The sequence below is a fragment of the Panthera leo genome, chromosome E2, assembly GCF_018350215.1.
Source record: "Panthera leo isolate Ple1 chromosome E2, P.leo_Ple1_pat1.1, whole genome shotgun sequence".
Taxonomy (NCBI): Eukaryota; Metazoa; Chordata; class Mammalia; order Carnivora; family Felidae; genus Panthera; species Panthera leo.
Window position 1 is genome coordinate 1,256,770 of NC_056693.1, and position 27,837 is coordinate 1,284,606.

A 27,837-nucleotide genomic window follows, 5' to 3' on the forward strand; every position below is an offset into this window, starting at 1 on the left:
CCTTCAACTGACCCACAGCCACCCCCAGCAATCCACATGTCTCACTCGCACACCTCCACCCTGAAGCCACATCCCTGAGAGCCACACTCTCAACAACCGAAAGAGTGAGCTTTTGCAGATCGCTAGTGAATGCAAGCAGAAAGCCAGTGAATCTGTGGGTCTAGGAGAGACCACAACCTTGAGCATTTAGCACAACTCTTGGAAAAACAAAAACGAAAGGGAGGCTGTGAGCACCTTGGCCTGGCTACGGAGGCTGGAGAGGTGGCATACAAGTTTAAGTATTCTGCTACAAGAGGAGCCAAGAAGTGTGGAGGAGTTGGGAGTTGTACCTATAGAAGTTCTGAGAAAACCTCAGAATCCTTAGCAGGGCTGACAGAAGGTATTTATTTCCTGAAGTAGCAAGTAAAGACTGGAAGAGGTAACTCCTACTTCAAATGAGAAGATAACAATGCAGGACTTCAAGGAACATGAAAAATCAAGGAAACATAACATCCCCAAAAGAACACAGTAATTTTCCAATAACTGACCCCAAATCTGTGATTTACCTGATAAAGAATCCAAAACAGGTGTTTTAAGGAAGTTCAATGATGTATATGATGGCACAGAAAAAACAATTCGATGAAATCAGGAAAACAATATATGAATAAAATGAGGAGTTTAACAAGATGGAAATCCTAAAAAAAGAACCAAAAAGAAACTCTAGAGCTGAAGAATACAATAAATGAAATGAATATGCTCTAGAGACCATCAACAGAATGGATAAAGCAGAAGAAAGAAAAAGAGATACTTGTGCACTGTTGGTGGGGATGGATATTGGTACCATGGAAACCAGTATGGAGGTTCCTCAAAAAAATTAAAACACATGATTCAGCAATGCTACTTCTGGGTATATATTCAAAGTAAGTGAAATCAGAATCTCAAAGAGATATATATAGTGGAAAACCAGCTGTGAGAAAATTTTGCAATAACATGGATGAAACTTGAGGGCATTATATTAAGTAAAATAAGTCAGACATAGAAAGACAAATGCCTCATGATCTCACTTATACGTGTAACCTAACAGAGCTGAACTCACAGAAACAATAGAATGGTGGTTGCCACAAACTGAGAGGTGAGGGAAGGGGGCGGGTGTTGATCAGAGTACAAACTTCCAGTTTTAAGGTGAATGAGTTCTGGGGACCCCATGTACAGTATGGTGACTTTAGTTAATAATACTATATTACATACCTGAATGTTGTTAAGAGAGTAGACCTTAAATGTTCTCATCACACATACACCCAAAAAAAAGGTAATTATGTGAGGTAATGGAGGTGTTAATTAATGCTATTTTGTTCATCATTTTGCAATATATAATGTATCAAATCATTACATTGTACGCTTTACAATTACATAATGTTATATGTCAATTAAATCTCAATAAAGCTGGAAAAATATTAAGGGAAGTAAGAGAGAAGTGTAGGAGTAGGAGGGTGTGAGTCTTTTTTTAAAAAAATATTTATTTATTTATGTATTTTGAGAGAGAGAACATGAACAGGGGAGGGGCAGAGAATGGAGGAGACAGAATCCAAAGCAGGCTCCGTGCTACCGGCCTGAAGCCCAATGTGGGGGTCAATTTTACAAAACATGAGACCATGACCTGGGACGAAATCAAGAGTCAGATGCTCAACCAACTGAACCATCCAGGTACCCCTAGGATGTGAATCTTTTTTTTTTTTTTTTTTAACATTTTATTTTTATTTTCTGAGAGACAGAGAGAGACAGAGCACAAGCAGGGGAGGGACAGGGAGACAGAGAGGGAGAGACAGAATCTGAAGCAGGCTCCAGGCTCTGAGCTGTCAGCACAGAGCCAACCTACAGATGTGAGATCATGACCTGAGCCAAAGTCGGTGTTCAACTGACGGATCCACCCAGGCGCCCCTAGGTACAGTATGAATCTTCTTAAAGAGCACAGAAACTTTCTCTTTCCCTTGCCCGCATCTTTTCTGTACGTTTCAAATTGCATCAAAATTAAAAGTTAGAAATGCCAATCCATGCAAATGGTCTTTTCAGCAAGAAAGAGAAGTAGCACACATAAGTTCGATAGAGGTTTAAATATAATTTAACATATCTGGGGCGCCTGGGTGGCGCAGTCGGTTAAGCGTCCGACTTCAGCCAGGTCACGATCTCGCGGTCCGTGAGTTCGAGCCCCGCGTCAGGCTCTGGGCTGATGGCTCGGAGCCTGGAGCCTGTTTCCGATTCTGTGTCTCCCTCTCTCTCTGCCCCTCCCCCGTTCATGCTCTGTCTCTCTCTGTCCCAAAAATAAATAAAAAACGTTGAAAAAAAAAATTTAAATATAATTTAACATATCTGACCTCACCATAAAGAAAATAGCTGGAGGAGCACCTGGGTGGCTACACTAATGCAAGGGAAAACACTGCACTGAAAGATTTAAAAGGAAGAATCAAACCTGCCCCCTTACCTCTTTAAAATATTTTCTTCCCTCAGAGTCTTACTATGAATATCCTACTTAATGTCGCCACCCTTCCTTGACCACTGAACTTTTCATCACCCATGCTCTGCTCTTTTCCATTTTCCATAGAACACAATGACCTATAATAAATTAAAGAATTTAGGGGCGCCTGGATAGCTCAGTCAGTTAAGCATCTGACTTTGGCTCAGGTCATGATCTCACGGTTCGCAGGTTCAAGCCCTGCGTGGGGCTCTGTGCTGATGGCTCACAGCCTGAAGCCTGCTTCGGATTCTATGTCTCCCGCTCACTCTCACTGCCCCTCTCCCAGTTGTACGCTGTCTCTCTCTCAAAAATAAATAAACATTAAAAAAAAGAATTTAAAAGCTTGGTTTATTTAATGTTGTTTCTCTAAAAGAAATTAGTTTCTGGGGTGCCTGCGTGGCTCAGTCGGTTAAGCATCCGACTCTTGGTTTTGGCTCAGGTCATGATCTCATGGTCCGTGAGTTCAAGTCACATGTGGGGTTCCATTCTGTGCTGACAGTGCGAAGCCTGCTTGAGATTCTCTCTCTCCCTCTCTGCCCCTCCCCCACTCGTTCTGTCTCTCTAAAAATAAATTAATTAAAAACACTTTTTAAAGAAGTTAGTTTCTGTGTTTTGTACAGTGATGGTCCAGTGTAGCCACCAAAGTGCCCAACCAACATAAGAACTCTGATAAATATCTTGGAAAACACTTAATGAATGTAACATCACAGATTTCTGTTTATTTGAACCACCCAGCTATTTTTTTTTTTTAAATCTCTACTCATTTCAGTCAGTACCCACAGTGAGCTCAGGAATGGAAAGGAATCATATTTTCAGACAAACTTCCAAAATGATTAATAATCCTGCATAATGAAGTGTTTGGTTTCATTCTCCAACTTAAGAGATCCCAATGGTGTCTGGCCTCCTTAGTGTTCCTTGAGATTTATTTTTTAAATGTTTCACAATTAAGTTGTTCCTTAGTTATCCCTGAAACTTTTGATAGAAAACTTTGTAATTCAACATTAATTGCTTTCAGTAATTTGTACAACCTGCAAATGTTTTTCATTGAAAATCTCAACTCCCTGTGCAGGTATTGTCACCAAAATTACTGGTGACACGATAATTACTTTACACCATGGAGATGAGATCATGGAGTCCCAAACCTTTATGCTGGGTTCGGATGCTCCTTTCCACCTCTGCACAGATGCTTCCCGAACACCTGCCGTCCTGATTCCAAATGTTATTTGGGGTAAGTGTCTAGTTTTTGTTTTTGTTTTTTTTAGATAAGTGTGAGATTCATAGGAGAGTTATATCACAAAAATCCAGTAAAAAACACAGATATAAAGTGCACACATGCTCTCTCTTGCTCTATGTTTTATGGGTTGAAACACAAACATATTTCTGTGTCTAGTGAAAAATGACATTTCCTGAGAACATCTGACACCTACCACCCTCTTGCCCACATTCTTTTTTGTTTCAATGTTTATTTATTTTCAGAGAGGGAGAGAGGAAGGGGGGGAGAGAGAGAGGAGGCAGGGAAGGGAAGGGGCAGAGAAAGAGGGAGAGAGAGAGAATCCCAAACAGGCTCTGCAATGTGAGCACATAGTCCCACTAGGGGCTCAAACCCATGAACCATGAGATCATGACCTGAACCAAAATCAAGAGTCAGATGCTTAACTGACTGAGCCACCCAGGCATCCTGCCTTTACCCGCCTTCTTTACGGCTACCTGGCATTTCTCCTCTCTCCTCAGAGTTACAGCTTCTATGAAATCTTTCATTTCTCTCTGAAGATACTGAACATCATAGGACACGCTCTAAAGACTTTACACAGTACATATGTGCCCAACAGTTAGATAATGACAATGAACTCCAGCCTCTAAAGACTTCACACAGTAGATATGTGCCCAACAGATAATGACAACGAACTCCAGCCTCTGAGTAGTTGCCTGGGGTCTGCGTGACAGGTGCTAGAACACGAATTTACTTGTTAGATTTTCTGGTGAGCCTGTTGTACTAACTGAAGCTGTGATGACAAAGGTTGAAACTTTGTCATCAGAAGAATGTTAATATTTATCTTCTGTTTACAGAATTAAAAGACCAATCTCATCTCCCAGTTAAGAGAGATTATTATTTGAAGAACACTGTGCCTAATGGTTGTAGGATTTGGGGCTGGAGCAGGGAGGGAGGAATAATCAGAGACTTCAGTAGTCTTCTGATAGTAGTATTACCCTGCTGTGTAATCCAGCGGATGGTAAAAGTGCCTTGCTGGTTAACCTATTGCTTCTTGCTGTTAACCCATCCTTCTGCTGTTAACCTATTGCTCTCTCTACCCCCCAAGATGTGTGTTTATCAAACTAAAAAGATAAGAATAAAACAATAAAATAAAATTCTGACTGGAGAACTTGTTTGACAGGGAAGTTCACACCCCCTCGCTAAGAGCAGGAGTCACTTAATTTGGATCCTCCCTTTGTTGCCCAACACCCTATGATGATGGGAATGTCAAGATCGTTTATTGCCTTTGTACTTCTGAAGTCTTTAAGGGCTGGAATGATCAGTAACCACGGCAATTTCAGATTTATAGGACTCTCATGTAGGGTTTTAAAAAATGTTTATTTGAGACACAGAGAGAGAGAGGGAACATCAAGAGTCGGATGCTTAACAGACTGAGCCGCCCAGGCATCCCCCCCTCCCCCGCCCCCAAGTCTTGATTTGGGCTCAGGTCATGAGCTCACGGTTCATGAGATCGAGCCCCATGTCAGGCTCTGCACTAACAGCACCAAGCCTGCTTGGAATTCTCTCTCTCCCTTGCCTTGTTCTCTCTCTCTCTCTCTCTCTTAAAATAAACAAACTTTTTTTAATTATAAAATTTTAAATTTAAAAACTACGAATTTCACCATGAAAATTTTAGGAAATCAATTCATGCATAAATTTCAGGTGGATTTCCACTCTGACACCCCCTCCCCTGCCCCTTTCCTCCTTCCCAGCCCAGACAGTTAACCCTGCTTCACTTGTTGAGGATCCTTCTAGACCAATTTATATTCAGTCACTAAGATCTCTCTTAAGTCACATCTGCTGATTTACGGCTGAGTGAATTCACCTTCTGCATTCTTTTATGAAACATATTTATCAATGTCCAAGGAATATGATGGATACTTACTAGTGAGGTGTTTTCCTCCTATTCACCCCACGGACTCTCTTATCACTAGTCCATTAGGTTGTTTACCAAGCCTGAGGTGTCTCCCCCACACTTAAATACAAACTGCTCTATTTCAGTTACTAAAATAGAATTGAAATGTATTTTACACAGCATTTACTTTAATCTCAAACTGCACAATCATTCCAGAAAACAAGAGAAAAAAATATATCAGGTAAAATTTTATGTATTCAGTATTCTAAATGATTTTCAAAACATTTTAAATTTGCAGCTGTTTTGTATCTGTCATGACATGGTGTGTCAGGTTCAGCCAGACACAAGAGAGGGCCAGAAAAACAGTTTATTATAGTCACGGGTCCTACAGAGACAGAGTCCGGGCACACCACCAGGGGGTCATTGGTGGAAGAGCCAAGGGGGTTGACTCAACCAAGCAGGTGGAGAAGGTGGGGGATGGAAGAGGAAACGGAGGAGGACCTCTAGGCAAGCGCCTTTATTGAGGGTCAGGGTGGAGTACACAGGAGACAGTGAAAGGGGATTCCACTGGCGCATCTGAATATCCCGAGGTCACAGTCAGTTACACATTTTAAAATGTGTAACACAGCAGGCCAATAAGAAAACTCCAAATTGTGTATCTTTTCTGATATGCAATAAAAATGATGCAATTTTTCTAGAGGAAACCGACCCTAATGAAATTTCAGCAAGAGTATGTGTGCATTTAAAAAGTACAATGTCATTTTTAGTGTAATTTGTTTTTTTCTGATGTTTATGAGAAAAACACATTTTATAATGTATGCTTTCTTTTCTAAGAGTTGCCTGTTCATTTACATTGCCAAAGAAGCACCGAGATTATTATAATTGCTTCTTCTACATATTCAAATGCTTGCTTTGAGTTTCATTTTTCTATTTGTTTGAGGGGTCTTTCAGTAAAAAAACAGTATAAGCATGAAAACACTTTTAATTATTATCTTTTTTTATTTTAGAGACAGCATGCAGGGGAGAGGCACAGAGGGAGAGAGAGAAAGAATCTTAAGCAGGCTCCACACTCAGCAAGCAGCCCCATGCAGGGCTCAATCCCACGACCCTGGGATCATGACCTGAGCTGAAATTGAGAGTTGGACGTTCAACCAACTGAGCCACCCAGGAGCCCCTTAACTATACATAAATACAAATGTGCTACAAATGTTTTAAATCCTCAGTTTTGGTGCATGCTTAGTAATACTTGGCTCAGCCAAAATTATGAAAATATACTACTACCAGGGCATCTGGGTGGCTCAGTCGGCTGAGTGCCCAACTCTTGATATCGGCTCAGGTAATGATCCCAGGGTCGTGGGATTGAGCCCTGTGCCAGACTCTGCTCTGATCATGGAGCCTGCTTAAGATTCTCTCTCTCTCTCTCTCTCTCTCTCTCTCTCTCTCCCCCCCCCCCCGCCTGTCTCCCCCACTCACACACTCCCTCTCTTTAAAAAATATTTTAAAAAATAAATAAATAAATTCAAAAAGAGAACATATTTTTAGCTAAGAGATTAGACATTTCTTAGGTTTAGATCCAGTATTTATTTATTTTCTTAAGATTAAAGCTCAAAAAACATACCTGTGATGTCTTAACTAAGTCTCCAAATATTTTACTACCATATATTAAAAAACTCATTTGTCCAAAATAATTCAGCATTAACTTTTATCATATATAAACTTCTATAAATTTATCTCATAAATACCTGCAAACATAGATAATTTGTAATCTCCTTATTCTATTCCATATTTGGTTTTTGCCAGTAGTAACCCATAGTTATTATTTACTTTATATATAGTAAGGAAAGTTCTTTTCATTAAACATTTAAAATTTTGCATACATTTGATGTTAATAGAGAAAATTTTGAAATGTTAACATTTTGGGGTCACCTGGGAGGCTCAGTCAGTTAAACATTCAGCTTCAGCTCAGGTCATGATCTCATGGTTCATGGGTTCAAGTTCCGTATTGGGCTCTGTGCTGACAGCTAAGAGCCTGGAGCCTAGTTTGGATTCTGTGTCTCCCTCTCTCTCTCTCTCTGCCCCTCCCGTCTCTCTCTCTCTCTCAAAAATAAATAAATATTAAAAAAAGAGAAATGTTAACATTTTCATTGGAATTTTATTCAGTAACATACTTCTTAGTGTGAATTTTATTGTTAACATTCCAAAAATTTCCATCTAGGATGATGGTTTTCTTTGTTGTTATTCAAAATGAATCGTATGACTTAAGTACAGTTTCTGGTTTTCAATCAATGTTCCCCTCATATTAGTTTATTTTAATGTTGTTTTCCAAAATTCCACTAGTCTTTCACTATCCACTGACACCTTGGAAAAGGCTATTGCCTAAAAAGGAAAATTTAAACTGTCTTGATTTGGGACTATTCTAAATTATGTGATTTATCCTAATAACAATTCCGATGTTTCTCAAGTGTATAACCATCTCAGTTTTCAATCACGGAACTTGAAACCTATCTTACAGCTATCGCTCCTTAATCCATGCCAGGAAGACCGTGACTCCGTAAATTGCTGCCCAGCATGCTGGCTTTGTGTCTTCGCAATCTGAAGAAGTCTTCATACTTCATCAACCAAGACTGAAACGTCAGTGACTCTGGAAGAAGGGATTGTCCTTATGAGGAAGTCTCTCCTCAAATGTTGTTGAATTGATTTTTTACTATTTAATTTCGTATCTCTGAATCTTTTCCCATGATGAAATATTTTTATCTGACATCCTCAAGTCTTATCCAAACAGGCCATTTTTTTGTGTGCCTCCACAGACATTTCTTAATGAAAAACGCAGGCTGTTCAGCTAATGCAGGGGTAATGGTTGATAGTCACCCTTTACCAGTTTTCAGAATAATTAGTTGTTTCCCTAACATCTTCCGGCATTAACCTTTGCATTACTTGTCTATATATGCCTTTGGTTTATCTATGTCTAATCCTTTCAAGTTACCGTTGCACCAAAGTGGGGCAGTGACAGCTTCTTCAGGACAGACTTTGCCACCTCCCAAAGTAACCCTCAGCACTGATGGTTTCCTCTATTCCCTTGCCAAGCAAGAAGTTTGGGGATGATCTTTGGAGGTTCCTGCCCTAGATCTGGAATATGTCAGTTTTTTCTTTTTTCCTAAACCACACTGCTTCTTATACGGAAAAACTGTATTAGGTGTCCATAAACTGGGCGCTAGAATTAGGCACTGTCGTGAAGTTGTCTATAATTTCTAGATTTTTTTCAATGAAAAGAAAAATGAAATACATGCAAGTTAAAACCAATACTATAGGAGTTGGTATTATTTCTGTCAAATGTAGGCTTTGGACTTTTACTCAGAGTCTTTGGTTTCATATGTGCATTTGTTTTGTCTTACAGGGAAAGATTTATTTCCCATTTATATGAATATGTTTGTTCCCAAAATACCATACAAATACATTATAGTAAAATATGTAGACGAAAGCTAAGATTTGGACAGATAGTTTTGCCTCCATTTATCCCCGTTCAGGATATACACTCAAAATTCTAATTTTCAATTCACTTGAAATGTATTTCCCTATTCGTATTTCCTTTACATACAGGGACAGCCACGTGGATAGCCAATCAAATTTTGTAACATTTGAATTTAGTGCTTTTAAAACAATTAATTTAACATTATTTAATAATTATGTGAAATATGTACATTTGTACATATAAGGCACTATGACAACATTTCTTCCTTACAAGTCTAGCTTTAAAATTAGCCCCATCCTATATATGTTCTGTGTCCATATTGTCACTCCTCCACACACTTGGGGAAACCTTAGCACGTTACACACAGTTTTGTACCTTGCTTCTCACTTCAGAATACACACAGTTCATAACTGCAGATCACAGACTAGAGATCCTCCTCACTCAATTCACAGGTGTGGAAAACTCTGTTGTGCAGATGGGCCATAAATCACTCACCATGTTCCGGTGAACAGACATTTGTTTCCAAGTGGAACCTTCAGGAATAGACTCTGTACCCATAAGCATACATATATAATGTTTATTTTTTTTCTTTAAAAAAAATTTTTAATGTTTGTTTATTTTTGAGAGAGAAAGAGAGGCAAAGCGCAAGCAGGAGAGGGCCAGAGAGGGAGACACAGAATCTGAAGCAGGCCCCCGGTTCCGAGCTGTCATCACAGAGCCAGACGCTGGGCTCGAACTCATGAACCGTGAGATCATGACCTGAGCTGAAGTTGGATGCTTCACCGACTGAGACACCCAGGCACCCCTATAGTGTTTATTTAAATTTAGAAAGAATGTGCTAAGCTTAGCGCTGGAGGCTACTGGGTTTGGTGGTAAATATTTCTTTTTGTTTGTCAAACTGCATTCCTCTGGCTGCAACTAAAACCAATGTTCCATAGATGACGTGATGGCTTCTGTCAAGTGGCAAATCGGGATTACCTTAGTCACTCAGCTGGGAGTGGGAATCCTTGGAAACTCCTCCCTTCTTTGTCTTTATAACTTCACTCTGCTCACTGGACACAAGGTGAGACCCACAGACGTGATTCTCAATCAACTGGTCTTAGCCAACTCCTTGGTGCTTTTCTCCAGAGGGATCCCTCATATAATGGCAGCTTTCGGAGCAACATATTTCCTGAATGAGGCCGGATGTAAGTTTTTCTTCTACTTCCACAGAGTAGCCAGGGGGGTCTGCCTCAGTACCACCTCCCTCCTCAGTGGCTTCCAAGCCGTTAGGCTTCGCCTCAATGTCTTTAGTTCGATGGAGCTCAGAAGGAGATCCTCAAAGTGCATTTACTTGTGCTGTTGCCTTTGCTGGATCCTGCATCTCTTGGTAAGCATCTTTATTCCTATTAAAATGGCTGGTCCAACGCACAGTAAAAACCTTAGTGTGAAGATAAATTATGAATACTGCTCCTCATTAAATCCAGACAGATTTTTAAAGTTTATAGTGACAGCCCTATTTTCTACAATTGACCTTGCATGTTTGGCCTTCATGGTCTGGGCTAGTGGCTCCATGGTTATTTTCCTACACAGGCACAGGCAACAGGTCCAATATATTCGCAGCAACAGCCATTCTCCTAGACCTTCTCCCGAGGCCAGAGCCACACACACCATTTTGATCCTTGTGAGCTGCTTTCTCTCTTTTTACTCACTGTCTTCTCTTTTGTCTGTTTGGATGATTCTATTTGCTATTTCAGGCCAGTGGCTGGTGGATGCCTCTATATTTTTGTCTTTATGTTTCTCAACATTCAGTCCCTTTGTGCTCATTTTCAGTGATACTCGTGTCACTGGTAAACTGCAAAACTGGTTCTGTTTTATTGGCTAGGCGAGGTAAACAGCTTTTGCTAATTTGGCTGAGACCATAAGACTGTTCTCTACGGGAAATTCAATCATTCTTTCCATCATCTGCTAATATTTAGGGATCAATAATTTTCAGGTTTTTGATAAGAAAGTATTATGCTGTGTAGACTGAAACAATTAGGTCCTAGAACTCATGAACCCTATAATAGGAGCACGTGAATATTATGTAAGTTGTTTACACAAACATTACTCAAATTGTTTTAGCTTCATCCATAGAAAAATCCATGAAATTTTGAAATAGTAGAACAGAGGAAAAATTGTGAGTTTGGGGATTTAGACAAAATCTCTCACTTTGCAGGTGTTTTGGTGTATATATAGCAGTAAATTATATGTAATATAAAGTTTTCCATTTTAATTATTTTCAAGTATACGATTCAGTGGCATTAAGTAAATCTGCAGTGTTCTGTGTCTACTACCATTAACACTATCTGTTTCTAGTTCACATATATGTGTGAAAATACAATTTATATATGAAAATAATACAACAGATAAAGTTGTGTTAATTTCAAGTATACAACATAGCGATTTGACAACTCTATACGTTACACAACGCTCACCGTAAGTGCAGCCACCATCTATCACCATGCAGGGTTATTACAATATTATCGACTCTGTTCCCTATGCTGTATCTTTGTCCCTGTGGCTTATTTATTTTATAGCTGGACACGTGAAACTTAAAAAAAAATCAAACCAAACAGAAAATATGTACCCACTGACCAATAATTTCCCATTCCCCTCTCTACCTAGGCCCTGCTAACCTCTAACCTATGTTCAGTCTCTATGAGCTTGACTATTCTGGGTATTTCCTATGAATGGAATCATAATATTTATCTTTTTGGGTCTGGCTTTAATCACTTAGAATAATGTTTTCAAGTTTCACCCATCTTATTGTATGTATCAGAACTTCATTCCTTTTTGTGGCTGAGTAATATTCCATTGTATAAAATACCACATTTTTAAAATCCTTTCCTGTGTTAACAGATACTTGGATTGTTTCCACCTTTTGGATATCGTGAAGAGTGCTGCTATGACCATTGGTGTACAAGTGTTTGTTTGAGTCCTGCTTTCCATTCTTTGGGTTGGATACCAGGAGTGTTAAATGCTAGGCCCAATGGTATTTCCACATTCAAGTTTTTGAGGAGCAGCTAAACTGGTTTTCACATTGTTCAATCTCACACTGCACTATTTTACATTCCCATCAGCAACAGATGAGGGCTCCAATTTCTCCAATTTTTCTAAGGCTTTGTCAATACCATTTCTGCCCCACGGCCATCCTGGTAGATGTGGAGTGATACCTCATCATGGTTCTGGATAAAATTTCCCTAATGAACCATTCTGTTAACATTTTAAGTAATTCACACCTGCTGTTTTCCATGATCCCTTTCCTCACCTATTTTCCCCTATCTACTGACCTTCCATCAGTATATAAATAGGGACTAACACCTAGAAGGAAAACTTTCTTGCTTCTATCACCTCCTTAATGCTCTATTCCATTTCCTGATGCTCCAGAATCATCTTCCCCACTGCCCATCCCAATCAACCTTGCAGCCCACACATTAAATTCCCTCCTCCACTCTCTTTTCCATTCCCCAAATGAAGTCAAGGAAACCCATCTTTCTTCCAGTGTGAGTAAACTACACATAGCAAAATATATACCCAACAGGAAACAGACACATCCTGTTAGAAATAAAGGTAATATATGGCTTGAGCCCGTTACTTTGGGATTTTCTTCCTCCTTTATTCAACTCAAAAGATAACCTTCCTAACTCAAGTAAGACTTCTAGAAGCGGCTCCTACTTCAAGTAAGATTTCTTCCAGCCCTTAAATAGGTTAGAAGTTTCATGCTGTACTCTGTGGATTTCCATGTACTCAGAGCTCAGGGTGAGGAGGAGTCTGGAATCCCTACGTAAGCCCAACAGAGAACAGGGTATGGGCACTGAAGAAACCTCAGTAATCTGCGTGGGGTCGCCAAGGTGTCTGGAGAAAAAAAAAACAAACAAAAACTAACCTGTGCAGGTGCTGGATGAGACTTCACAAGGCTGGGCAAAGAACTACTACTGCTGGGGCTGAGAACCGCTGCAGATGGCACAGGCCACACAGTGAGGGTGCTATTAGAACCCTGCAGGGAACAAAGGCAACAATGACCCCCCTGCTGTTTACACTCAGGTTGCCACCCCATTCTACTACCCCACAAGCGGTTCTCACCCTTTGACTTATCAAGTATTTTTCAAGTTTCTGTTTTAAAAGCATTCACCATTGCTTTGGGTTGCTTTCCAGACACCCCTGCGGGAAGCCGCACGGGGGGCGGGGACTTGTCCCGGGTGGGGCCTTGCTTGCATGGACTTAGGCTCAGGCGCAGGTGGGTCTTGGATGCAGCAGGAGCCCACGCTGAGGGTAGGTTCCGCTTGGGGCTCTCAGTGCACCTGTTTCCCTGAGGGAACCTGGTTAATTCTTTCCCTCCGCAGACAGACATGCTCATCAGGTCAGCGGGCCAGGTGTGATCTGAGGTCGCATCTGACCGGGGACAGCGTGGGCTGGGCACAGCGGAGATGGAACTTCAGACCCCAAGGTGCTGGTGGGCCCCATGGAAGCTCGGCTGGAGGGCCGGGCAGCGCGGGAGTCCGGGGACACACCTAGAGGGCGTGGGCACCTCGTCAGAGGCCCCCGAGTCTGAGTTCCCCCTTTCCACCCAAGGGGCTTCCAGGGGGCGCCCGCCCGCGTCCCGGGGGCGGTGAGGGCCGCGAGCTGCCGCCGAGGGCCCCCCAAAGGACAGCGGGGAGTTGCGGGCGCGCGCGGACGTTCCTGGGTGTCGGGCTCCTCCCGACAGGGCTCCCCCGGGGCCCTCAGGCTCCAGGCGCCGGATTCCCGCCGCGGATCCCGGGGGCAAAACGCCCCCGCCTCGGGCCGCAGACCTGAGCCGCCAGCGACGCGTCCGCGCGGCTCCAGGGGAAGAGTGCGCACCTGTGCCCGCCGAGGCCAAATCCCGACCTTTGTGGGCGACCCGCGGGAAGCGCACACAGTGCCGCCGGGCCTGATCCGGGTCTTTTAACTCGTTCTGAGACGCGGCTCCGGGACTGGGGAGGGGGTAGGCACGTCCGGCACTGGGCGCTTCCCCGGGGGAGACCGCCCACGTCGCCCACGACCACCCCGCTCAGCCGAGGGGCGCCCGGGTGCGGGTCGAGCTTCCGCGAGGGGACCGTCCCGGGGCCTCTCCTCACACCTTCCTAGACGGTGTCTGTACTCCGCGAGCAAACGTGGCCTCGGGGCTCCGCGAACCTCGTGCCGAGCGCCACCGTGGGGACTACAGTACCCATAATTGCCAGTGCCGCGTGCCCAGAGCGTGCAGCCAATGAACGCGCAGAAATAGGGGAGTTTCCGCGTGTGGACCTGAGCTTCGGGGCGGGACTTCCGGCACCCCTGAGGCTGCAGTCGCTTTGCTTTCGCGGGCAGCCGGGATCTGGGACTTTTAGGAGCGTGCGGTCGGGTCCGCGGTGGTGAGAGCCAGAAGGCGGTAGGGGTGGGGTTGTCCCCACTGCACAGCAGCTGGTCTTAGGGTCGGAGGCGGTGGTTGACAACTGTGCACGAGTCCCGTCTCTGTCGCCAACCTCTTAGGACCCCTCTGTACCTACAGAGTCGGATGGCGGCGGCCGCGCCCCGTGACCCGACTCAGGTAAACGCGCGGCCTCCGGGTCCTCCCCGCCCTTCCTCCACCCAGGCCCTAAAGGCCCGAACACGAGGTGCCTGCTCGCGTCCCTACGGCCCAGGCCCAGGGGTCCGGGTCAGTGGGGAGATAATGTGTGACGTCCCCATTTCTCTTCTCTTTCCTTTTTTTCTTTTCTTTTCTTTTCTTTTCATTTCTTTCTTCGTCCCCGTTTCTGAAAGCCACCGTTGATGAGATGTGAGAGTGTTACAGGCAGAGAGACCGGTTTGCAGGGGCAATTGATCCAGGAGCAAATGCTCCTGTAGTGCCAAGATGAAGAGTTTCAACTTAATTCTCAGGATGCCGGGAGCCATGGAGGGTTGTGAATAGAAGAGGCACAAGATCTGAATTAGGCTTCTCAAAGTTTTCAAAAAGTTACTCTGAGTTAGAACAGACCGGAAAGAAGATGGTAATTCCGAGGCACAGGGAGTTTGAGTCCTTGGCCAAGGTCATGCAGTTGTAAGAGTCAGCACTGGGGACTGAGGCTCAGAGAGAATGCAGTCATCCCAGGTCACCTGGCTCCAGGGCCGGGCAGGGGTGCAGGGGAGCCCATGGAGCCCTGCCATGGTTACATCCCTCTGGTGACCCTCCTCCTTGCACAGATTACCAAGACCAGAGAAGCACTTATGGACTGTATGAAGGTGAGTGAAGGATATCCCAGGCCCTCAATGGTCCTGAGCCCCCATCTTGGTCTCTGGAATTGTGTCCTGAGTCTCTTTGCCTGGCACTCTTCCACTCTTCTTGGGCCTGGAGACCCAGGGTCATAAATCCAGGCTGGAAGTTATACGGAGAGGTCCCTATTGCTGGCAACCAATACAGTGAGGTAAAAGATTGTTCCAGACAGAGGTATTGGAATATGTTCATGCTAGGAGGTGAAGGTGTGTTTGTTCAAGGAACTGCAGTTCCTCTTCTTCTCATGAGAGAGAAGAGAGAACAGAGAGCAGAGGGGAAGGGGTCGGGCCTGGAATGGCTCCGTGAAAAGTTGGGTGTCTCTTCTGGAGGTGATGGGGAAAATAGGAGGTTTGGAGCAGAGGGAGGTGATCTGACCTCGGTCTCATCAGGACCCCTGAGGCTGCAGCCTGGAAGAGGGAGAGCAGATACCCTTGGGGGGGCCAGGGATGATGGGAAAAACAGGCAACTTGCAGTCCTTGAGGTGAGTGCTGGTGGTTGTACCGGGGTGCTGGCTGTTGAAGTGGGAGAGCTGGTTGGATTCTGGATCAGTTTTTAAATTAGGCCTGGCCAGAATTTCAGATTTTGAGAAAGAGAGAGAAAAAGGTAAAGAGTTGTAGGGCTCAGCAACTGGAAGGGTGGAAACTCCCTTAACCAAGATATTAAAGTTGGTAGTAAGATTAATTCTCACTGGGGAGATGAGTTTTGTTTTTGGCTATCTTAAGACTCGGAGATGTTTCAGAGAAACACGTGTGGAGAACAATTAGTAGATGGCCACAAAGGTCTGGAACTCTGAGAAGGGGTTCAATAGGGAGACATCCAGAAGGTGGTGGTGTCTGCACCAGGGGGTAGCTGTGGGTCACAGTTAGGAGGGGGATCCTTGTCATCATGATAAAGGTATTGGCTGCCCAGCAAGGGGAAGCTGGGAGCTGTGACTGAGTGTCATGCCTGGGCATCTGGGTGGGGTGCTGGGCCTCATAAACACAGCTGAGGGGGAGAAATGGCTGTGGGAAGGTTGTGGGAGAGGACAGCCTGTCAGGTGGCCAGGGCTTCCACAGGAAGCATGGACATAAGGGGAATGCAGGCGCACAAGAGTAACTGAGACAAGATGACACTGAGGCCCACGCTAGTGTTTGTTCGTACTGCGGACTTACCAGGAATTTATTGTGTCTCTTGGTGTATCCTAGCTGTTTCAGTCAGGCTGGCAAATTAGCGCCGGGGCAGAAGTCATCATCTAGGAGCGTCGCTGGGGCTGGGGTAAGAGACCTCCAGGGCTGGGCTTTGCTGGTTTGATGGATAGGAAGGCAGTGACTGATGGGACATCACATGCACCACGAGTGGAAGGGAGCCCTGGGGTCCTGAGATCTGCAGGTGGTTCTTGGTGGCTGGGGTTGAAGCAGGGAGCAGAACCGGGTGGAGAGGCCTGCGAGCGGGTTTTGTCCCCTCCGGTAGCAGGGATCAGTGGAAGTCTGGGGTAGCGCTGGGTCCTTTTGGAATTTGCCAAACACCACCTGGATGTCATAAGCAGGTAATGCCTGCCATAAGCAGGGTGATGCTTCTGGGTAGGAGGGGAGAAGTGGTTTCCAGAGCAAGACTATGAGAGAGGTGTGGTGGAAGTAGTTTCATGGAGAGAGAGCATGAACTGAAGGACCTAGGGCCGTGACTTTGAGGACGTAAGGGTGGAGAGTGAGCCCGTGTTTGGTTGTGTCTCGGAGGCACAATCTGGGAGACCCCAGACAAGAGGACGTATGTCCTAATGCCAGGCTCAATATTTAGATGGCACCTCCCTGCCCACATGCCGGTTGCTGCTGTGGGCAGTGACAATGATCATGATACTGTGAGAAGAGAGCAGGTCTCTCTGGCTCCAGGGCCCGATATGTCTTCCATAGTGGGGACCGCTGGAAGGAGAGGGAGCATGGGATGAATGTCCGGGTGAAGAAACTCAGAGTCGTAAAAAAGCTGATCAAGGAATGATCTGTCCCCATCACGGCAGGGCTGTGTGACTTTTGAGGACGTGGCCATTGACTTCTCCCAGGAGGAGTGGGGGCTCCTTGATGAGGCTCAGAGACGCCTGTACCGCGATGCGATGCTGGAGAACTTGGCACTTATAGCTTCGCTGGGTAAGGCCTTCACACGCACCCCAGTATCCTGGTTTTTGTCCATTGTCTTTTACCTCCCGGGCAGCTCTGCCCTTTCTGCAGCCAAACCATGGGTCCTGCTCGCTTCGCCATTTTCTTGGCACACATGTCATGTGGCGGACCATAGTTGTGGGCACTGCCCTGACAAGACCTAAGTCCCATTGCTCCAGGCATGCAGGGAAGGGTCTGGGATTCAGGAGTCTTGCTGTCGGCCTAACGCACCGTAACTTTGTTTGCTCTCTCCCTGGCAAGATGACTGTGTCCATGGCACCTTGTGTTCCAAGTGCTTAATTACGGATAGAGTCAGTGGTTTTAACAATACTGATGTTGGTAAAATGTAAAACACAAAGGATAAACCCTAATGTAAACTGTGGACTTTAGTTAGTAATCATTCCTTTGTCAATGCCTATAAAATGTGAAACACAAAGGGCAAATGATATTGATGTTGGATATGGGGTCCTGGTGGATAGAACAACATTTAGGTTACAGTAGCCCACCATGAGGTACCCTTTAATTTTTCTAGATTTAAGAACAGGTACAATCGAGTTGTAGGACAGAGGAGTAGTGAGGATACTCTCTTTTATTTATTAGATTTTATATAACAAGTTTTAATCCCTGGAGGCCCTGTTTTAACTTACATTGGGCCATATTAACATTTTACCTGGGTTGGAGGTGGGGGGCTATGGGATCTCATTTTATTGAGCCCATCTCTGTCAGAGACTTACATTAATTTAAGTGTATTCATCATGTTAGAGCATCTGTGCCCAACATGGGATATTTCTGGGTCTTAAGACACTGGGAAATTTAGGAAAGGCTAGTGTTCAAATGAGGCATATCTGTTTCTGTTTTATATCTGGTTACTTTCCTGAGTATAGGAGTACAGTGTAAAAGTAGTGGGATTCCCCAGATAACAATTTGAGCCCCAGTAATGATTAGGTTGATGAGGTTTCGGCTTTGGTGCCTTTTAGTAAATGATGTTTAAACCACTTTACTGAGGAATTATTGACATGTCTAAAAACTGTATATATTTTATGGATACAATTTGATGGGTTTGGGGATAAGTATATACCCATAAATACATTACCATCAGCAAAGCCATAAACATATCCATCCCTCCCTAAATTTCCTCCCAACCCTTTATTATTATCTTGATCATTTGTGTGTGAATGTGTGTGTGAGTGTGTTAGCAAATTTTAAATATACAGTAGTCCCCCCTTACCCATGGTTTCTCTTTCCATGGTTTTAGTTACCCACAGTCCACTGCAGTCTGGAAGTAGATGATCCTCCTTCTGATGTATCTTCAGGTCAGTAGTAGCCTCACGCTAAGTCACAGTGCTTGTGTCATTCGTCTATCCTATCACATAGGCATTTTATCATCTCACATCTTTACAACAAGAAGGTATGGTACAGTAAGAAATTTTGAGAGAGACCACGTTAACATAACTTTTATTATAGTATATTATTGTAATTGTTCTACTTTCTTATTAACTATTGTTAATTTCTTACTCGGCCTAACATACATTAAACTTTATCATAGGTGTGCATGTATACGAAAAAGTGTAATGTAGACAGAGTTCAGTACTATCTGCAGCTTCACGTCTCAACTAGGGATCTTGGAATGTGTATCCCTCAAAGATAAGGGAGAACTATTGCACATTACGGTACTGTTAGCTATAAACTGCTGTATAGTAGGTCTCCAGAACTTACTCATGTTAATAACTGAAATTTTGTACCATCACTCCTCCATTTCCTCTTTCCCCAAGGCCCCCTTGTCAAGATTAGTTGGTCATATATTTAGGGGTTTATTTCTGTGCTCTCTGTTCTGTTCTGTTGGCTTATGTGTCTGTTTTTATGCCAGTACCATACTGTTTTAATTACTATAGCTTTGTAATATAATTTGAAATCAGGAAGTGTGATGCTTTCAGCTTTGTTCTTCATGCTCAGGAATGCCTTGGCTATTCAGGGTCTTTTGTGGTTCCACCCTAATTTTGCTTGTTTTTCTACTTCTGTGAAAAATGCCCTTGGTATTTTGAAAAGGATTGCATTGAATCTGTAGATTGCCTTGGGTTGCATGGACATTTTGAGAATGTGATTTCTTATGAACAAGGGATATTTTTCCATTTATTTGTATCTTTAATTTCTTTCATTAGTGTTTTATAGTTCTCAGCATATAGATCTTTCACCTCCTTGATTAAATCTCTTCCTAAGTATTTTATTATTTTTGAGGCTCTTGTAAAAGGGATTGTTTAATTTCTTTGTGAGCGTATAAAATGCAAGTGATTTTTGTGTGTTGATTTTGTATCCTGCAACGTAATTTACTGAATTAATTTATTTTAACAAGTTTTTCTTTTTCTTGCCCACTCTGGCTAGGACTTCCAGTAGCATGTTGAATAGAAGTGGTGAGAGTGGTCATCCTTGTCTTGTTCCCGATCTTCACCAAAAATCTTTCAGCTTTTCACCATTGAGTATGTTGTTGGCTGTGGGCCTGTCATATGAGATCTTTATCATGTTGAGGTACATTCATTCCTTCCATACCTGATTTGTTGAGTTTTTTGTTTATGAAAGGATGCTGAATTTTGTTACATGCTTTTCTATCTTTTGAGATGATGATATGATCTTTATCCTTTATTTTGTTAATGTAGTATATCACATTTATGGATTTGTGTTTGTTGAACCATCTTTGCACCCCAGAGGTAAATCTCACTTGGATGTGGCGTATGATCCTTTTAATGTGCTGTTGAATTTGGTTTATTAATGTTTTGTTGAGGATTTTTGCATCTAGGTACATCAGGGATATTGGTCTGTAATTTTCTTGTGTTGTAGTATCCTTATCTGGCTTTGGTCTGAGGGTAATGCTGGCCTTGTAAAATGAATTTGGATGTATTCCCTCCCTTCAGTTTTTTGGAAGAGTTTGATGAGGAATGACATTAAGTGTTTCATAGAATTCATCAGTGAACCCATCAAATCCTGCACTTCTCTTTTGGGTGAAGGTTTTGGTTTTGTTTTGTTTTGTTTTTTAAAGGGGAAGTTTTTGATTACGGACTCAATGTCCTTATTCATTATCAGTCTGTCTAGATTTCCTATTTCTTCATGATTAAGTCTTAGTAGTTGTTTGTTTCTAGGAATTTATCCATTTCTTCTAGGTTATCCAATTTGTTGATGTATAGTGGTTAATAGTCATCTCTTATGATCCTTGTATTTCTGTGGTATCAATTGTAATGTCCTCTCTTTCATTTCTAGTTTTGTTTGAGTCTTCTCTTTTTTTTCCTTAGTCTAACTAAAAGTTTGTCAGTTTTATCTTTTTGAAAAAAAATTCTTAGCTTTGATCTTTCCTATTGTCCTTCTAGTCTCTATTTTATTTATTTCCACTTTGACCTTTTTAATTTCCATCCTTCTGCTAACATCACGCTTAGTTCTTTTCTAGTTCTTTGAGATGCAAAGGTAGAATGTTTACTTAAGATCTTTCATTTTTTCTTAATATAGATATGTATCTGCTATAGCCTTCCCTCTGGAACTTTTTTTGCTGGATCCCATAAATTTTGGTATATTGTTTATATTTTCATTTGTCTCAAGATATTTTTTTTTTTATTTAAAAAAATGTTTAATCTTTATTTCTGAGAGAGAGAAAGAGACAGAGCACAAGCAGGGGAGGGGCAGAGAGAGAGGGAGACACAGAATCCAAAGCAGGCCCCAGGTTCTGAGCTGTTAGCACAGAGCCTGACACAGGGCTCGAACTCACAAACTGCAAGATCATGACCTGAGCCAAAGCCGAATGACCAACCGACTGAGCCACCCAGGAGCCCAAAGATATTTTTTGATTTCCCTTTTGATTTAATCTTTGAATCACTGGTTGTGCAAGAGTATGTTCTTTAATTTCCACATATTTGTGAATTTCCCAGTTATCCTCCTGTTATTAATTTCTACTTTTTCTTGCATTTTGGTCAGGAAAGATACTTGATATGATTTCAGTTTTCTTAGATTTGTTAAGACTTTTTTTAACCTATCATATAATCTATCCTAGAGAATGTTCCCTGCACTCTTGAGTAGAATGTGTATTCTGCCGTTCATTGGAATGTTCTGCATATGTCTATTAGCTCCATTTGCTCTGTAGTGTTGTTCAGGTCCACTACCTTTTCTACCATCAATGTTTTGTAAAATGAGAAAACGTCATGTTATACATAAAGTTTAAAAAAAAAAAACATGATTAATACTTTCCCACCATCGTCAGCATGACTCATCAGTATTTCTCCTTTTTCAGTTTGTTGGCATGGAATGGAGGATGAAGAGACACCTTTTGAACAGAGTGTTTCCATAGAAGTTTTGTCACAGGTCAGGATTCCAAAGGCAGGTGCCTCCAACCAGAAGACTCACCCCTGTGAGAAATGTGTCCCAATCCTGAAAGACATTTTGCACTTGGCCCATCTACCTGGGCAGAAAGTGTATGTAGATGGAGCATGTGCAGACCTGTACCAGCTTCCGGAGCATCACAATGCAGAGAAGAGGGATGTGGGCAGGGCTTCATTTATAAAGAGCTGCATATTCCATGTGTCAGGGAATCCCTTCACCTGGAGGAAAGTTGGAAAGGAGTTCCCGGACACCTTGGGCTTTCTCCAGCACCAGGTCATTCTCAACAGTAAGAAGCCAAACAAAATCACCAAGTGTGGGGAGGCCTTTCCTTGTGGAGAAAGTCATTCCAAATCATGTGAATGTGGGAAAGCCTCCAGCCACAAACACAGCCTTGTTCACCACCCAAGAGTCTCTACTAGAAAAAGGGTTTATGAGTCTAGCAAATATGGGAAGGCTTTTCACTGCAGGTACTCACTTGTTCAGCTCCAGAGATCCCACACTGGAGAAAGGCCTTACGAGTGCAGCGAATGTGGCAAATCTTTTAGGCTAAGGGCCACCCTCATTATACACCAGAGAGTTCACACTGGAGAAAAGCCGTACAAGTGTGGTGAATGTGGGAAATCCTTTAGTCAGTGTTCCAACCTTATTGAACACTGCAGAATCCACAGTGGAGAAAGGCCTTTTGAGTGTGAGGAATGCAGGAAAGCCTTTGCGTGCAAATCCAATCTTGTGAGGCACCAGAGAACACACACTGGAGAAAAGCCTTACGAGTGCAGTGAATGTGGGAAATCCTTCAGACAAAGCTTCACCCTTGTTCGACACCAGAGAATTCACACCGCAGCAAGCCCTTATGTGTGTGACCAGTGTGGGAAATCCTTTAGCCAAAGAGCTGCTCTCATTAGACACCAGAGAATTCACACCAGTAAAAGGCTTTACGAGTGTGGAGAATGTGGGAAAGCCTTTGGATCCAAATCCAAACTTTATCGGCACAACCGAAGTCACACTGGTGAAAGGCCTTATGAATGTGCTGAATGTGGGAAATCTTTTACACAAAGCTACAGCCTTGTTGAACACCAGCGAATTCACAGCAGAGCAAGGCCTTTTGAGTGTGGCCAGTGTGGGAAACGCTTTAGCAGAAGAGCTATTTTCACTAAACACCAAAGAATTCACACTGGAGAAAGGCCTTATATGTGTCATGAATGTGGGAAATCCTTTAGTCGAAGCACCAGCCTTACTCAACACTGCAACATTCACACAGGAGCAAGGCCTTATGAGTGTGGCCGATGTGGAAAATCCTTCAGGCAAAAATCTGTTCTCATTCAACACCAGGTAGTTCACACCAGAGAAAGGCCTTACGAATGCAGCAAATGTGGCAAATCTTTTAGCCAACGCTCTAGCCTCAATCTCCACCAGAAATTTCACAGCATGGAGAGGGCCCGTGAATGTAGGAAATACGGGAAATCCTTCATTCCAACCTCCAATGTTGTTTAACACCAGAAAGTCCACATTTGAAAATGGGCTTAGATTTGAAGGAAACATACCGTCTCCCTGTTCACTCTAATGGCCCTAAATAGTTGTGTGAGGGAGCCACATGCCTGAAGTTGAACCTCATACCTCCAAGCATCCAGGGGGGCGAAATATCCCCTCAGTTTATAGGCATGTGTGAGGCTTACAGGGGCTGCACTGCACGGTCCAGACCACCCAGGGCCCTTACCCGAATGCCACCACTGCCAGTTTTTCCAGTAGAAGTCATCCCACTTTACTACCTTGTACACTGCTTCATCGGTCACCCCAGTGTGCCTAAGGCAAGGCAAATGTCTATGGCCTCTCCCATTCCCTGGAGGAAATCTTGAGTAGTCTTTGCCCTTACAGTCATTTCCCTTTTCTGGTTAAGTATGAATATGACTCAGTTTGGGCCAAGAGTGGGCTCTGTTGGAAGCTTGCAGGGAAGGCTTACCTACTTCATGGAAATTGTTGGTTTCACATGACACTTGTAATTGATTTTTCTAGTCTTCAGGTTATCAACCGGTAACTATCTACCTCATTGCTCTGGTTTGTGCAGTAATAAAGGCCTTATTGTTTAATGTACCTTTAATCTTGGGGGGGAGGGTGTTCACTGTTTGGCGTGGGTGGAAAACAGAATTGAACTCTGTGGATGTGCTTTTGTGGGGGCCCCAGCTTTGTGCACCTCAGCAGGGACGACATAAAGACCGAGAGTAGCTCTCATTCCAGTTTTAGCCTAATTTGCATTGCTGCACAAGACCCAGGAACCAGTGCAGCACTTCATAGTCCTAATTTGTGGACTCCATACTTGCTGAGACCATAGGACACTCTAAGGAGGGGTCCCTTGTTTTGCCAAGCTCCGGTGCCTTTAGGAATGGTGTGAATCTGTTCTCTTGCTCCTGGAGGGTGCTGTTGAGGGGAAGCTTTTCACCAGGTTCTACAAAGGAGTCAGTGTCCTGATGTTTATAATTCTGAAGACTGGCATCACTGTCAGACAACAGGAGCCAGGCTTCAACCATAACTGGTACTAATATTCTTGATGTGATTAACAGGCAGGGGAGGGGCCTGCAGCAAACCAGATGGTGTATGCCTCTTCTAAAAGTGCATCCTTGCATGTTCCAGTGACTATGCTTGTGAGGAATTCCAGGACCACCACAGCTGTGTGTCTTCTGTAGCTGAAGTCATTGTTAGAGCAAATAATCTAGAGTTTGTGAGTCAGCTCTTCCTGAGCTGTTGCCCTCAAGGGCCGTCCATTGTTCTAAAGGCAGAGAAATGAAAGAATGGAGATTGTCCATTGGAGTGTTAGGTTGTTAAACCTGCTGGTTTCCAAAAAGTGGGCAATTCAGATTTTTTATTTTGAACAATTTATTAAGAAGGCTTCACATTCAGCATGGAGCCCAAAGCAGGGCTTGAACTCATGACCCTGATAGCAAGACCTGACCTGAGATCAAGAGTCAGGCGCTTAACCGACTGAGCCCCCCAGGCACCCCTGAACTACTCTTTTAGAAATTTTGAGGCATAATTGACATGCAATAATCTATACATATTTAAGGTGTACAATTTGAAATTTCTTGTCATACGTATAAACCCATGAAACCACCATAATCATGACAATGAACAACTGTGATGTACCTCATGCCCTTTTATAATTTCTCCTTGTTCTTACCAGACCTAAGGGATCCAGTGATGTACTGTCTTTAACATATTAGTTTGCATTGTCTAGAATTTACATGAATAGAATCATAAAATGCCTACTCTTTTCTGATATTTTCCACAGTGCATAATTATTTTGAGACTCCTCAATGTTGTTTATATGAATGTTTATTTTTTTATTGTTGAATAGTATTCTACTTTATGGATTTGCCACTGTTTGTTTTATCCATTTATCTGTTAATGGGTGGTTGGATTGTTTCCAGTTTAGTGCTGTTAGAAATAAAGCTTCAGTGAATATAGGCATATGATTATATGAATGTGTGTTTTGTTTCTCTTACGCCAGTAAGTCAGAGAATGTGAATGTTTCAATATTTAAGAAATTGCCAACTGATCTAAGCTGGTTATACCCGTCTGTGTTCCACCAATAGTACATAAGCTCCCGTTCCTCCACATTTTGCTGATGCTTGGTATTGTCAGTCTTTTTAAATTTATTTTTTTTAATGCTTATTTATTTTCGAGAGAGAGTGCAGAACAGGGAGGGGCAGAGAAAGGAGAAACCGCAGCAGGCTTCAGGCTCTGAGCCGTCAGCACAGAGCCTGACGCGGGGACTTGAACCCACCAACCGTGAGATCATGACCTGAGCCAAAGTCAGATGCTTAACTGACTGAGCCACGCAGGTGCCCCACAGGTCTTTTTAAATTTTAGCTGTTTTAACAGGAGTGTAATAGCAACTCACTATGGTTTTAATCGCAGTTCTCTGATGTTTCATGATGTTGAGGATTTTTATGTGTATTTGCCACTTGTATAACTTCTTTAATGAAATGACTGTTAACACCATTTGCTTATTTTTAAACTTTCTAGTTGTATCAGTCCCCCCACATTTATTAATTGGAATTTTACTATAAGGAAGAGCCGTCCCTTCTGCTTTTATAAATATAGATATATTTTGGTAAATTTAGAATTTTGCAAGTAATCAAAACAGTACAAATTAAAATGAAGAGTAAAAGTTTTTAAACTATTAGAGTGACAAAGATCAAAAAGAATGGAAAACATTCAAACATAGCATAATTTTCCCATTAATTTTATTATCCTGTCATCTACCCTGAAGAATTTATGATGTGAATAACCACTCATGTATAACATGGCTTGACAGAAATTAAACGAAGCTTTTCCTTAATGAACTATGTCATTTAATACATTAAAATTTTGCTATTAAATGTCCAAGTAGCAATAAATAGCGTATTTAAACACTTCTTTCCTACCTCATCCCTTAGAATATTATAATAGTTATAACTTATTAAATACATATAAATCCCTGAATAAGCAATTGATACACATTAATTCACTTAATCCTCAAAATGACCTCCAAAACTAGGTTATTACCATATCCATTTTATAAACTAGGAAACCAAAGCTCTTTTTACTAGCCCAAAGACTAACAGTTAAGCTTCAGAATCTAAATTCAAATTCAGCTGTGGACTTCAGTCTTTAAATTGTGTTAACATTATACAGCAAAATATTTCAAGAAATTTTAGACAAACTTGAACATTAGCTTGATATGTAACCTAAAAGGGTGTTAATATTCATATCTGAAGTGTTCCTACTTTGTTACAAAGAAAAGTTAAATAAAGTTGTTTTAGGGGCACCTGGGTGGCTCAGTTGGTTAAGCGTCCAGCTTCAGCTCAGGTCATGATCTCATGGTTCATGGGTTCGGGCCCCATGTCGGGCACTGCTGAGGGCTCAGAGCCTGGAGCCTGCTTTGGGTTCTGTGTCTCCCTCCCTCGGCCCCTCCCCTGCTCGTGCTGTGTCTCTCTTAAAAATAAATAAACATTAAAAAAAAAAATGGAAGTGTACAATTGGTGTTTTGATACATGCTGGCTTACCCCCTGAAATCAGAGGTTTCTTCTGCTCTTTAAAAAAATTTTTTAATGTTTATTTACTTTTGAGACAGAGACAGAGCATGAACGAGGGAGGGTCAGAGAGAGAGGGAGGCAGAATCTGAAGCAGGCTCGAGGCTCCGAGCTGTCAGCACAGAGCCCGACGCGGGGCTCAAACTCACAGACTGTGAGATCATGACCTGAGCCGAAGTCGGACGCTTAACTGACTGAGCCACCCAGGCGTCCTTCCTCTGCTCTTTTTAACGCATCCTTCCTAACGTAAAAATTATAGACATATTTTACCCTTTGCAATGGATATTTTCAAATATATACATAAAAGGAAATGTGTCATGAGCTCCATGATCCGAAGCCTAGTCTTTCGTCATTGATAAATTCTTGGGTGTTTTGTTTCCTCTATCCCCACTCACATTACTGGATTGTTTTCCTTATAATCCAAACATCTTTTCATTCAGTGCCTAATCTCTTCAGAGTGCATTTCCAAAATGTAAGGACTCATTTATAATCCTAATAACTCTTTTTCAAACAAAATATTTGAAGTATCATAAAATATATTGTTAGTGCTCTATTTTCTCAATTTTCCTAAAATGTTTGTTCTTTAAGGCATTCAGACCCAAAATGGGTCTATATGGCTTTTACTAGATGTCTCTGGTCCCTACTAACTTATAAGAACCACTTCATTGTCTAATTCTTAGACTATATGTTTGTTGAAGTTTCTCAGTCATTTTTCAGAATTTGCATGTTCTGGATTTGTCAGGGACTTCCTGAACCTGGGAGAGGAAACAGAAATCCAGACCCAGGAGGCACAGAGAGCCCCCATCAAAATCAACCCAAGGAGGTCCACACCAGAACACAGAGTAACTAGAATGGCAAAAAGTGGTGGTAAAGAGAAAAATTTTAAAGCAGCAAGAGAAAAGAGTTACATATAAGAGAAACCCATATGGCCATCAGCTGATTTTTCAGCAG

At 42.6% G+C, this 27,837-nt stretch overlaps 3 protein-coding genes across 6 annotated transcripts in view; 2 read left to right on the forward strand and 1 right to left on the reverse strand.

Moving 5' to 3' along the window:
- LOC122208947 (zinc finger and SCAN domain-containing protein 4-like) overlaps window positions 1-14,259 on the reverse strand; it is a 197,679-nt gene extending 183,420 nt beyond the window's left edge. For 2 of the 4 annotated variants that reach the window (XM_042920413.1, XM_042920409.1), the window contains exons 1-2: window positions 13,928-14,223; window positions 12,975-13,085 (exon numbers count right to left, since the gene is read on the reverse strand). The gene's annotated coding sequence lies outside the window, so the exon portion shown is untranslated. Of the gene's footprint in view, window positions 1-12,974; window positions 13,086-13,171; window positions 13,243-13,927 lie in introns of those variants that run through there. The other 2 variants (XM_042920411.1, XM_042920410.1) reach the window with 2 other exon arrangements.
- LOC122208952 (vomeronasal type-1 receptor 1-like) lies at window positions 10,014-10,931 on the forward strand. The gene has a single exon (XM_042920422.1). It carries the CDS (start codon window positions 10,014-10,016, stop codon window positions 10,929-10,931), a length of 918 nt encoding a protein of 305 aa, XP_042776356.1.
- A 129-nt stretch (window positions 14,260-14,388) lies between the features above and the next one.
- Window positions 14,389-24,531, forward strand: ZNF416 (zinc finger protein 416). Its single transcript, XM_042920400.1, has 4 exons — window positions 14,389-14,636; window positions 17,329-17,455; window positions 18,720-18,777; window positions 21,732-24,531. Exon 4 carries the CDS (start codon window positions 21,746-21,748, stop codon window positions 23,309-23,311), a length of 1,566 nt encoding a protein of 521 aa, XP_042776334.1. The 5' UTR covers window positions 14,389-14,636; window positions 17,329-17,455; window positions 18,720-18,777; window positions 21,732-21,745; the 3' UTR covers window positions 23,312-24,531.
- Window positions 24,532-27,837: the final 3,306 nt, after the last annotated feature.

Bases quoted from the DNA above. Each gene is read 5' to 3' on its own strand.
- LOC122208952 (XM_042920422.1), top strand. From the start codon at position 10,014: ATGGCTTCTGTCAAGTGGCAAATCGGGATTACCTTAGTCACTCAGCTG.
- ZNF416 (XM_042920400.1), top strand. From the start codon at position 21,746: ATGGAGGATGAAGAGACACCTTTTGAACAGAGTGTTTCCATAGAAGTT.